The sequence below is a fragment of the Patiria miniata genome, unplaced genomic scaffold (assembly GCF_015706575.1).
Source record: "Patiria miniata isolate m_02_andy unplaced genomic scaffold, ASM1570657v1 HiC_scaffold_5, whole genome shotgun sequence".
In the NCBI taxonomy this organism is placed as follows: Eukaryota; Metazoa; Echinodermata; class Asteroidea; order Valvatida; family Asterinidae; genus Patiria; species Patiria miniata.
This window is the reverse complement of record NW_024037072.1, coordinates 7,123,358-7,136,427: the sequence shown is the minus strand read 5'-3', so window position 1 is coordinate 7,136,427 and position 13,070 is coordinate 7,123,358. Positions and strand designations below refer to the sequence as shown.

The 13,070-nt window shown below is 39.5% G+C and overlaps 2 protein-coding genes across 2 annotated transcripts in view; one reads left to right on the top strand and one right to left on the bottom strand.

Moving 5' to 3' along the window:
- Nucleotides 1-279: 279 nt before the first annotated feature.
- On the bottom strand, nucleotides 280-13,019 carry LOC119740445 (tryptophan 5-hydroxylase 1-like). The gene is made up of 14 exons (XM_038215760.1): nucleotides 12,315-13,019; nucleotides 9,921-10,067; nucleotides 9,340-9,523; nucleotides 8,801-8,913; nucleotides 5,813-5,880; nucleotides 5,595-5,645; nucleotides 5,029-5,127; nucleotides 4,795-4,841; nucleotides 4,453-4,588; nucleotides 4,282-4,351; nucleotides 3,343-3,399; nucleotides 2,653-2,748; nucleotides 1,986-2,119; nucleotides 280-1,493 (listed from the first exon to the last, which is right to left on the bottom strand). Exons 1-14 carry the CDS (start codon nucleotides 12,405-12,407, stop codon nucleotides 1,295-1,297), a joined length of 1,494 nt encoding a protein of 497 aa, XP_038071688.1. The 5' UTR covers nucleotides 12,408-13,019; the 3' UTR covers nucleotides 280-1,294.
- LOC119740444 (double zinc ribbon and ankyrin repeat-containing protein 1-like) overlaps nucleotides 6,163-13,070 on the top strand; it is a 32,412-nt gene continuing 25,504 nt past the window's right edge. The window contains exons 1-2 of the mRNA XM_038215758.1: nucleotides 6,163-6,313; nucleotides 10,967-11,127. The gene's annotated coding sequence lies outside the window, so the exon portion shown is untranslated. The remainder of the gene's footprint in view (nucleotides 6,314-10,966; nucleotides 11,128-13,070) is intronic.

Here is a 13,070-nt window from a genome sequence, read left to right as displayed (position 1 = left end):
GGTAGGTCTAGGTCTACTCTATCTACCATGGGGATAACAGTTATTAAACCTTTTCAGTAAGGTAATTACAACCCAAGGAAACTCAAAAGTACATCAAAAATGTAACGTGAGTAACCGTGGAATTGCCCATATTAATTTGTGGCATGGGTGAACCCATGCATGCATGCAGTGTGTCTTTACAGGGCGAGTCCAAAAGAAAGTGACCAAATTAGAAAACAAGTAGTTTTAATTAGGTGGCTTGCTCCATTTCATAAAAAATATTAACAGGCATATAGTACATGTTGTTGACTGGTACCTGCACATTTTATTAAAAAGATCACAAAATCAGCTGTCCACCACTGATCATTTAACGTTTTACGAACTGACAAATACCCATGAAATACAATGGAACATGGACGTTTTCCAACCTCCATGGATGAACGAGAAATATCGGAAAACATACACAAATCACCTTTAATATGTCAAGGAAAAGAAATTAATTGTTCCTCATTCAAAACAAGCTGACAGTAAAAAGAATGTTTTATTCTTGATTTAAATGATAGAAATCTCATTTGCAATTTAACACTTGTGTGTCATGTAATTCTCACTTTCAATGACTTTCAATGGACAGCTATGAAAATAGGTTCTTTTAGTAAAACATCATAACTTCTGATAGCATGGATCAATTTCGGTAATCCTTTTTTTTCCAGATGAGCGGAAGAACATGCTCTCTTAAGACATACATCATTTGTGTATCAAATTTTAAATGCTTTTTAAGGATAAAATATAATCAGGGTCACTTTCTTTTGACTCGCCCTGTGTACAGTTCTTGTGGGTAGCCACACAACATATCACTTCAAGTAACACGGAGTGTTTTAACTAAGGTTGGGGTGGGCGGCCTACTTTGAGATCTCCCATCCCCTCCCCTCCAGATCCCCGCCCCCCTCTCAGACTTTGGGGTGGGCAAAAAAATAGCCTTTTACTGTTAAAAATGCATTGAGTGCCCCCCCCCCCCACCACCACCTAAGTGTCCTCCCTACAAATTGAACCCCAGTTTACGCCACTTGTTGGTAACACCCTCTAAAATAAAGTGAGCTCTTGAATAATATACAAATATTTGATCATACAATAAAAATCATGACGATCGTTAAACCGCTAAGACTCTAAAGCCCTGTCCGAGTTAATTGGCTATGGCTCGCAATCAGACAAGTGCCTGTGTGAGTAGCTGAAGCCACTTCCCATATAAGCCTACGTGTGTTTTCTGGTAGCCATAGCCGTAGGCATTTGGACACGGCCTAGTTATCAGTGATGATGGTTAGTCTGACTCGAGGCTCTTCCCTTCCCTGTCATCGGACACCACAACCTTGGCCAAGATGCTGCTCAGAAGGCTGAGATCATCCTTCAGCTCATCGATGACACTGTTGATCTGCTCAGCAGACTGAAGTATCTCCACTGACTGGGTGTAAGGGTTGTAGCGGATGGAGAAGGGGCGACGGATCATGCTGGCGTAATCCCTAGTCAGGATTGAAGAAAAGAGAATGGTGCAAAGTGAGAAATTGCAACAATTAAGTCAAATTTAAAGGGACCAAAGCCTTTACGCATTGTACCCGACTTTGCAATGCTGTATCATTTTTATGTCGGGAAGGAAAGTTTGGGAAATAAAGTAACGTCGGTCTGAAGTATTGGCGTGTGTTTACTCGCCAAAACAACCGCTCAACTTCCAAGCCCACCCTTGTGTGGGTAGTTGTTGTTGAGGTCAAAGTTAAGGTTAGGGTTGATTGGAAGAGGTTGTACAGGAAATAACCAGGTAACTATATATCACAAGACTGGGCTAGTCGAGCTGGACCAGAAAGTCTAAATTCAGGACATTAGGTATACTCAGTGACTTGGGGAGTCAGTCAGTCAGTGACTCGGTGAATTAATTAGTCCGTCAGTGACTCAAGCAGGGACAATCGGTTGGCCTTTTTTGGGTTGCCTTAATAGATTCAAGTATCAGGCAAGAATACCTTATCATTTCTTTAGCTTCTTCAAAGCTCTCAGAAACAAAGTACGCATCTTGGTATGTAGTGATACGACATTCCTGCTTCGTAGCTGCTATTGGGGAGAATGGTAGCATCTTGGCTTCGCTGGACATAGCATGCTGGGATTGGCAACAAGAGAAAAAAAAATGGTTGAAAGTTTTGATTAAATGTAAAAATTTAATTGATCGTTCATTTTGTGAAGATATAAGTGTATGATCAATGCACTTGTTGGGTTGGCAGGTGTTTTCTTTTGGTAGGTCTGTCGGTTGGTCTGTTAGTTAATCTGTTGGTTTTTCACTTTGTCTGTTGGTCTGTCAGTTCGTATGTTGGTGCGTCGGTTAATCGCACAGTTGATTTGTCAGTTGGTATTTTATTTGGTCTGTTGGTTGTCTGTTGCTGGGTATGTTGGATAGGTTATCGGTTGATCTTCTGGTTGGCCTGTTGCCAGGTAAGTTGGTTGGTCTGTCGGTTGATCTGTTGTTTGGTTTGTGGGTGGTCTGTCAGTCTGTTTGTATGTTGCTGGGCTCTCAGTTTGTCTGTGGGATGGTCAGGATACGAATCATATGATCAACTAAGGCCTGAACAAGTAGCATCTGTACCACATTACACAATTCAATGTTATTTTTCGTTTTAAATAGTATTTATTACATACCTGTAGTTCTCCACTTGATGACAGCAAACCAGCACCGTAGACCTTGAGCTGGCCCTGCTGTTTACAGAGACCAAACTCAATCGTGAAGAAATAACACTGCGAAGAAAATAATGAGTATAAATCTGCATAATATAATCAGTGTGATTAATTGGGTCGTTTGTCAATTATTTTTGTTAATTGGTCAAGTAGGCATAATGTAATAAGTCAGTATAGGTGGGTCTGATATTTGAACACATACCTAATTTTGATTTTCAAGATATGTAATTTGTTCTCAAATCTATATCGCTCTCTGTTATTTGTGATATAAAAATTATTAAAATGCTGTACAGATATTAAGGCCAAAAAAATTGTTCTGCTTCCGATTACATGGCATTTGAAAATAGGGTAGGTAGGTAGGGAAATAATTTTTGTTTGCCAATTTTTTTTTGTGCGATCATATGGAGGTGTCTGTGTGTAGTCAAGGGTAAAAGATAGAAATTGATGGTTTTGGGTGTTTTTTTCTCATTTTTCCCATAAAAAAATAGGGTAGGGGCTGTCAGAATAGGGTAGGTAGGGAAACCGGAAGCAGAACTATTGTGGCCTAAATATGAATTGGATTGTTCAATCTATTTGTTAATGGCGAATAATACATTAATATTTTAAGGGCTGACAACTCATTTCGATCTTTAGGAACTCGAGCAGTTTACCTACCGACGCTAATTTCTTGATATCCTCATCAGATGCCCCAAGGGATGCTAGTCCAATTTCCTGCGGGAATGAGGAAAAAAGATCAATCAGTTAAAAGGTGCAAAAAGTAACTTGATGAATCCTATTTTTTCCTCAATAAAACAACTAATCGCGTTTATTTCTTTATACAAACCTTAGTTTTTTAGGTTTTTTTTTTCAAATTAATGTTAAAGGGAAAATACAACATTTGCAAACATCAAAAAATAAACTACCAAATCATTTTGAAATACCTTGCTGGACTGTTAGTGAATGACAGTGTAAAGCATCCTGTAAAATCATGGCACCTGGTATACTGTCATTTTCAAGAAAAGTGGTATTTTTGTATCAATTTCCAACGCTGGTCGGCCGATCAGCGTTGGAAAAAAACTGGCTTTTTTTCAAATACTGGCCCCAATTGACCATCGCACTTGTTTGCAATCGATTACACACCTATGAACGGGTACAAGCCATCTAGACTGGTTCCCTGACCTTACAATTCCCCAATGTATGTAAACTGCTCTGTTTCTTCTTATATGGAGTCAGGGAACCAGATTACAGGAAAATGATTGTTTTTCTTGGTTTTTATAGCATTTTCAAACCCAAAGCCTCAAAAAAGTCAGAGTAACTATATTTGCTATATATTTCCAACCCCCCAATTCCATCCATTTCTGAAAATTACAGCAAAAGCAAATGATGTATATTCCCTTTAAAACATTTTCATCCAGGAAACAATTGCTCTATCAAGACGCATGGGTTCCCAGGTGAGTATTTCAACGTGTAAAATTCCATTTGAGAGCTGGTCTAGCAGAATCGATCACAAAAATATCAACAATTTTCAAGAATGTACTTGTGACACTGTCGGATTGTCCATTTTAATTATTATTTCATCGATCAAAATGACGCACTACTCCTCTATTATCTTACCTGTGAAAACTGCGCGAAGCTTTTGTCCGCCAGCATCGGCACGTGACCAAATAACTCGTGGCAGCAATCACTGGTATGGAAGAAAACAGTTGATTACAGAGTTTTTGGTTCAATCAATATAATTTTTTTTTTATTTGTTGAAATTTGTGGGCTTTAAGATGCATAACGTACGGTTCTGGTGTGTAGAACGGGTTGGAGGCATGACGAATGTACTGAGTGCAGTGAAACACTCGAAACGCCAATCCCGCTAAAAAGTCACGTGATGACAGATAGCCAGCTACCGGCCTGAGCAGAAAACCCGAGCGTTCTGAAATATTATTAAAAAAATAAATAAATACATAAAACAAAATATATCACAAGTAAGGACTTTGATTACAGAACGGTTGTGGAAATGTGACAGTTGTTTAGCAAGCAAGTCACGTGTTTTTCATTTCATTTCGTAATTTTTAAATCAGTCAAATTTATTCAAAGTTCTTTTTCGAGTAGGCCTAGAACTATCATTTTGAAAATCACCTTTTAAGAAGACCGAAACATCTTCAAGTTGTGGTATGTTGTCCTCTCTGCAGGAGAAAAAAAATTGCAGTGATGATTTTTAAAATATTGGTTTTTATAACTAATGAAAACCGATCAGAGGCCTGATTATGCAAATGTTATGCATGAATTGACGACTGAAAAGTATCGCGTCAACTTTGGACCAATCAGGAAATGCCTTGGCTCAGTTTCAACCAATCATGGAGTTGTTTTTACCTGAAGCCGAAATGATCGCGTAGAATCTGTAGATTCTCGTTATATTCCCTGCAGGCATAGAGCGGGTAAAGACCTGTCACATCGGAAAATACACGTCCCCTTGAAAAAAAAATGAAAACCGTAAGAATTATCTGAAATGAAAAAACTGATTAGATCAGGAAATAGAGTCCAATCATCTTAGATTTTTATCGTTGGCTACTTCTGTGGAATACAAGCTGGCGCTAACGTGTCTCGTTAAAGAAATCTTGTGTTGTTTTAGCCTGTTTTCATCGGCGTTTCCCTTTCCCAACCAATTCGTATTCAAAGTTTGACATCGCCTCGCAGAACCGATTGGTGTTGTCATTTTTAAGGAGTAAACAAAAATCGTTAAATAATATTAAAAATTGTAAAATCATTGTGAAAGAATATTATTTCACAGTATTATCAACACAAAAAGATACAAAATGATGTGGCAAGTTATTTGCAGAAATTTGCACCAACATTAGGCCCACGGTGGTTTTAACAATTAGAATATATTCGATGGACTTATGTCATTCCTAGCTCTCTCGAAAATATAATGTTCCTACCATGTTTTTGTTTCCTCTTCGGTGTATTTAACACGAGGGATTGGCTGACCACTGTATGGTGAAACAAAGAAGCACAATTCAATTGCATTGCTGTTTGGAAGTTCATAATACTTACATTTTAAACCGATTATCCACAGACTTTAAAACCAATTATTTTTTTTTAGATTGACTGCTGAGATTCCTGCCATTTTCATAAATTCCACAAAACGAATACTTACTGACGATACTGATAAGCGATGTCGGCGAATACTTTCCGTCGTTGTCGGTACTGGCTGTCTTTAAACCCCTGTTGAAGATCAAGAATAATCAGCCCTTTTAACATTTTGGTCACATATGTTTTAAACATGTAGGCCTACACAGTTTGTTCTTTAATCCTTTGTAGTTATTTTTTTATGTTATAAGCACGCACCACGTAAAATAAGTAACCAAGATTTTAGGTCCTTTGATTGGTAGGCTCGTTATTGGACTAGCACTCATGCATATTCATCAACCGGCATGCCAAGTGCTTTGTATTGTACGTTTGATAGTACATGCGTGGCACGCGAAAGCGAATAGTGCATTTGAAAATGGCGGTTTTGTCGTGCGGCCACATTGTTTGTCACGTCATGGTCACGTGCAGTGTAGCAGGACTGATTTGGAAACGTTATTCGAGTCAGTTCATACTTCGTGGCAATCTTTAACATCTAGCGAGGCACAAGAGTCAAGTCGTAAATTGTACGGTGAGTGCTTCAAAAAATGTCTTGGTTTTGTACAGAGGCTATGAATAGTGTTCATCCTTAATCCCTATAGCCAGGTGCAATTAATGTATAGGTTGACATCAAATTACGTACATGTACATGTATTTGAAAGTCCTTTTATAGGCACGTCCCTGCTTTGAGGATATAGAATCATGTCTCCGTTTCTGAATTAAATCTGAAAATTATTTCAGACCATAAAATGCAGATTGCTTAATGCATGCCTTGGAAGGATCTGTGCAGGATGCCGCCATGCTTGTAGAATCATGAGTAATTCATTAAAAATACACATTTTTATATTTATCATGTCTACATTTCTAAACTTAATACCGCTCAATCGTGTCAATGTTTTAAAATAATAAAATCATTATTCATAATTTTTAAACTGAACTGAGAAACTCTTTTAGAAAAAAGAAAACCTGTTTTCTGTTTTGCACCAAATATTTTGAGGATTTAATATGTGCACTGGTGCTCATGCGAATCAAAGTTGCGTAAGCCGTGCTTTGCGGTACTGACAACAAACGACATAACGAGGTACGTCTCATAAAGTGCAGAACAACGCCCCAGAGAGAAAACAAATTGGCAATTTTCCACACTTGCAGATGATTCAAAAGAATGTAAAATGCACCAGGGGCCAATTACCAAGCGGAGTGTTTACACTTGACGTCAGTGACTCGTTATATTGGCCAATTATAAAAGGAAAAAAAATAGCCCCAGTGATAGAAGTCGATTGAGAAGCTTGTCTCTGATTATGTGCTTGAAAAGGTGAGAAACTCGTCGCCATATTGATTAATGACGTCCTGGAACGGCGTCTATACGCGTTGCATCATGATGGGATGACACACCCGTATTTTGAATGATAAATTGCCGATCAACAGCGATCAACAAGTGATCAACATAATATGTGCACCAAGAACGGTTCTCTTTCAATCAAAATAAAAGAAGAGGATGTTGGGTCCATTGTAGTTTTGTTTGCTGTTGAGTCTTCAACGGGGGGGGGGGGGGGGGGGGGGGATCACGCTGGGGACGGCTGTTGGCTGTCAGCATCCGTCAACCCCCCCCCCCCAAGTAATTGGCCCTCGTCAATGAAGTGTTTCGAATTGTGTTTACTCGCCAAATACATTTTCTGTAGGCCAGACAAAATTTAATATACACACAGAGGCAATTCGGCTACCTTTGTCCCAATGCCTAGAATTAAATTTGACCTCTCTTGGAAAATTACTCATTGGCCTAACTCTGTACAAAATTATCAGATTCTGACATTCAATGTCGCATTTTAAAGTGGAAAGGCGTATCTTTCAAACCATACTATATTTCTATGTTGGTTACACATTCTAAGTCTGGCATAGTGGCATTCCGTTATATTTAGTTTGCATTTTTTTTTGACACACTGTTTATCACAACATAATCTGACATCAAATGGTGAATTGTTTTGGAACGATTTAAGGGTAGATTTGAAAGGGTCTTTCCCGCTACATTCTTTCTCAAGGAAACTGAATCATTTTCTTTGAAGCATTTACGTTAAACATGGAGACTTCCTCAACGTTGATGGTTTTCATTGTTTTACAAACATCGATGTAACCTTGTCTGGCCTTATAGCGTCTTGTGTTCCAGGTAGGTAATGTACTTGTGTTTTGCTTATTTTTTGTGGGTGTTTTTTTTTGGTATGCCATGTAGGGGTAAGTGTAAGAGCTTTTGCTTCACTTGAACCCTACCTGTCGGTAATTAGCAGATTAATCATTTACGTAAATAATTTGATTTATTGTAGTAAAATTATTATTATTTGTCTGTGTACATGTTTCTTTTCCCAGAACGAAACAAATGTTCATTATTGTACGTCCTTGCATAACTCGGGACGCGTCAGCGTCAGCGTTTATGTCAATTCGGGGCAACTCCGTAATCCAGTTCTCTGCGTATATACGTCCGACCAAAGTCGTGAAGGTGGTGGTAGCTTAGTTTGGTCTGTAATATTGTTTCTACTCATAAGATGTCACATATTAGCGATGTATCACGTTTACTTTCCCAACAGCAGCTCATTGAAGTGTCTGCGTCCGAAGTTACGGAATTGCCCTTTTACAAAAATCGCATTTACGATATTCACAAATACTGATACTGGGCCAAGTCGCAGATTTCGCTGCCGCGTCTGTGTTGAATACCGTAAAACCCAACAAAACAAAGCAAATTTCCTTTCTTTATAAAACAGCACTAAATGATATACCGGTAGGCCTAGATAAACTGTTAAAGTTATAAGATTGGTGTTCACGCTTGACATAGCCACTAAAAGCAGGCTATTACGATACATAGACCTAAGCTTATGTTGTAAGACAGTTCGATTTAGGTACGGTTCGATTGTAATTTGTAGGTGCCCTGGAATCCATGTTAAAAAAAAATAGTAGACATCAATCGAACGGGTGACAAATAATTTTTTATTTTGCAGTTTATTTTTTCTTTTGCAAGTTCTCATTTGCTTACCGGATGATCAGCATCAAGTTCCGCGCCGTACGTCAACACGCGGCACGCAGAGCGGTTCAGTTCGCTGATCTTACGGGGGAACCAAGGCCCGTCATCCACGTTGCCTGCGTATTCTGGACGGTAGAGAGAAAAGGAGACCAGTGCCATATAAATGAAAGATCGAAATCACGATTGTCTGTCTGTCTATTTGTCTGTCTGCCTGCCAGTGCCCATCGCCTATGGCCACCCGTACCTCTTGTCCTTTTTGCCATTATCCACTAGAGATGTGCTCGTCAATGAAGTCGATATTGTCAGGCGGTCAGGTCGCAAACAATAATACAATCATATTCAATAATTAAACGTTGCCGTTGCTTGTGTTTCGTTCAATATATTTCCCAACTTCTGTTATGCTAATAAATAGAAATTTGAAAAGGAACGTATCTTTCGAGGTAAAATTTAAAAAAGGACGGACAGTAAACAGACTTATTTATACCTTGTCATCTTATTTTCTGGGGGAGGAGGAGGAGGTTGCGAGATTTAAGATTATGTTGAAGCCTCACCTATGCCATCCTCCTGGCTGATGTGTTCTAGCGGTTCCTGCACGTAGCTCATTTGCTTCTGGAGTTGCTTGACGAGTTCCGTAAACAGTCCTCGCTCGCCTTCACAGTCCACGTACACCTCGAGCTCCGACTTACGACGCTGGGAGCGACGCGACTCGATGTGTAACACCTGGATCTCGTTCTCCTGAATAAAAAAAAATAGATTTTTGAAAAATAAAGTGTTTGTATATTGATTGGAACAAAAAGTTTGGATTTAAAAACAAAGTAATGATTTCCAAAAAAAGGGCCGGATCTTATTACGTTACCAAAAAAAATGGGCAATTTGTCGCATGGGTTCGGGAACGTTTGTCGATTTTAACTGCCTTTGGAGCAAATTCTTTTCACTCTTGGAAATTGTTGCGTGGAATAACATTTTCCACCATTTGTTCCACCAAACTAAGTGTACCAGATTTCGCTAACCATACGTTTGTGTCAGTTCAGAAACGACGCTCTTTTTTTTAGTAATTCATGTCATATTCATCCAGAAAAATAAGCAACTTTCATGGACAGGACAGGACCTATCCTAATGTGTCAATTCCTACCTTAAATGTCTTCAAAGCTCGAGCCAGAGCACCGACGTTGTTCTTGAGCGAGAACACGAGAGGTCTCCTGGTCAACAACTCAAAGGACACCCTGCGAACCAGACGGGAACGCCTCAACTTGGTCTGATTCTCAGCCTCACGTTTTGCCTTTAAAAACAAAACCCACAATGAACAAACATCTGGAAAATGTATTTATAGTATTGGCACTGATCATTTTTTTGTCAACTGTTTCACAGACCTATCAAGTCTCCGGCATCCGGCGTATGAATATGTCACATCACGCCCCAGAGTCAATTCACATTCTCACACCCACACGTTTGTTTTACATACCTAGTGTGGACATTCCTTTGTTTTCGTGTAGTTAAGAAAAACCAGTGAAAAAAACCCTCTTTTTTTCTCAAACTGTGAAAACTCTTTCAACCCAATTTTTTTTCTATGATTCCCTCTAGTGTTTCTCTTCATTTGGCCACTGATTAACCTACCCCAAAATGCTTCTAAACCTGTTTTTCAGAGAGGGGAAAACCTTATAAGGACGGGGCAAGTCCACACAACGTCGCTGCTACCTGGTTTAGGCCTATGTGGACATCTTTTGTTCGGAAGCCCACACAGTGAATGTAATGCTTGTCCACACCTGTACCTATAGCACGCTTGTTTATGGTGTAAATCACGGATTTTCTTTTGTTCCTCTTCCCTTTTCCTTTGCTTGTACTTAAACTGTTTCGCAACAGCGCTCATTGGTTTTGCACGCGTGTTCTAATCGAGGGCGTCCTCGATTCGGTTCCTGTCCTCGATTCACCGACGATGTTACACGTGTGTGTCCTCGATTTACACCATAAACAAACGCGTAATGGCACGCCTAAAGCTAAAATGTTGTTGTTGGGTGATCGGGCCGATCTTGTTCACCCTTTGTTTCTGTACAATTTATTCTGTGTCCATGCATGGTGTTTTTTTTGTTTTGTTAGTTGTTTCGGGTACATAGGCCCTACTCCGAAACAGCTCTTGTTTTCGATAAAGTTTTTTCTCCTTCTCCCCCCTTTCTTTTTCAGACTCCTCTCCATATGTTTTGTACAGGATTTTCTACCAGCCGCACACTTTGGCACTCTCGTAAATCAGATTGACTTCAGAGTTCAGACTTGGCACACACTTAGGCCACCACCTGAAGATGTATGCCGAAGTTTTCGTCACGATGACGTAATCAGGTGTCAAGGTACGTCACATTAGAGGTGCTCTTTTTTCTCCATAGATTTTGTACACGTTTTCTTCAAACCATACACTTTGGGACATTCGAACGTATGTGTTGATTGACTTTAGACTTGGCAGACACTTAAACCCTCAGCCGCAGATGGTCCCTGATGATTTTCGTTACCATGACATTACCAGGTGTCAAGTAACGTCACATTAAACGTGCATTTTTCAATGCCCTATATTTTCTTAAGTACAAGCCCGATTAGGCCAAAAAAAAAAAGTCTCCGGTTTCTGGTATGGAGCTTGCCCCAAAAGTGGTGCGGCGACGCGGCTTTTTTTTTTTTTACCTGTTTTTTTTTTTTTTTTGGCTTCAAATGTCGGCTGATGACTGCAAATGGTGCCCGACTAAACTTAGTGCAAATATATGGGAGTCCAGAGAGGCCACATAAATCTTATTCTCGATCATAACCCCATCTAAAAACACGTTAAAATTGTGCAGCAGCAGAATTCCAGTCAAACCAGTGGGTTTGGCGGTTTTGAAACATCATCTTGTATTGAAAAAAAAACTTTTTCATTTTACCGACGCGCATGGCTACGGCGACGCGCGCGCATACCAGAAACCGGAGACTTTTTTTTTTGGCCTTAGGTGGAATCTTTGTAAAATCTTTGCCACTAAAATGTAACATTTTCAGACCGTAAATATTACAGAGAATAGCGACAGGGCCAATCCAAACACTAATTCTTTTCCTGATAGGAGGCTTTACCGATTGTTAAACTGTAACTTGTTGTTACAGTTGTTACGATTGTTAAAAAGACAACGCTAAAAAATACAAATAGAGACAATATCTACATTAATTGTTGCTTTATTGACTTTAAACCAATTGGTAGCCTTGAATAAACTGAAAAAAAAAGTGATGGCGTCGTCGTTTGCGTCACAGTCGTCGTCCAAGCAATCACTCCATGACTATTGTCAAGGTGAATGTAATTCTCACTGTAAAACTAACAGTCATATTCTTCGTCCAGCGTCGCCGCCACTTATGTTGTGCACATTGTACCGGTCACAGTCACGATGATTGTACATTATCGTCTCCAACTTTATCTGTATTGTTGTCAGCCTCACGACAACTTCAAACACACCTCTACCTAGTGTAGTGGTAGTCTGTCGTTGTCACAGTTGTTCTAGATCCAGATACAAAGTTATGAACTTACCAATTCAATGGCATCATCTGCGCTGTGCTGGCGTAACGCTGTCTCACCTCCCCGCCTAGCAAGTATTTCCTTGCTTCTAAATTTCTCAGACATTATTAATTGCTTCAACTGAAAACCAAATAAAAAGCTATGGGCAATTTGGCCTTTTTCATTCGAATATCTAAGACGTCTAAGTGAATTAAGAGTGGTTCTTGTAAGACACTAAATCCAACTGCAAGGCATTGTGGTTTAAATACAGGTTCGAAAGCGTCCTTGATATCTATACCAAATGACGTAGACTCGATTGTTCGTTAGTGACCATACGTATGCGTATATACAATTTCGGAGAAACACCTTCATGTGGTTTGCCTCCCTAGAGAAAACTTAATTCAATGGAAGTGTTAGATAGGATGATGAGTTTCCGTTACCATGGAGACAAACACATCATTATCACAAATCGAGGCATCGCCACTCTAATTACGGATTTGGGATAATTACCACAGCGCCAGTCACAATGGAGATGTTTATTACGCGTACGCCATTCAGGGGGCAGATTCGTGATTTGAAAATGGAGGAAGAAGGTTTCTCGTTGTGGATCCAGGATTTCGCGGGGGAGGGGAAGGTAATGAAGTTAAGGGTTATTCAGATGTGGGGAGGTGATCATTAGGTGATGAATTTAACAGATACAGGGATCAAAGTCCTCGTGCAATAAATACAGTTATAAAATTGGTACGAAAGCCCTGTAGTGCCATCAAGTATATATTTAGTCCAAGTTCG

Coding starts and splice junctions, on each gene's coding strand:
- LOC119740445 (XM_038215760.1), bottom strand. CDS start 12,407: ATGTCTGAGAAATTTAGAAGCAAGGAAATACTTGCTAGGCGGGGAGGT. Junction 8,914..9,339: donor CAGCCAGGAGGATGGCATAG/GTGAGGCTTCAA, acceptor TCTACCGTCCAG/AATACGCAGGCAACGTGGAT. Junction 3,400..4,281: donor GCTTCGCGCAGTTTTCACAG/GTAAGATAATAG, acceptor TCATTCCCGCAG/GAAATTGGACTAGCATCCCT.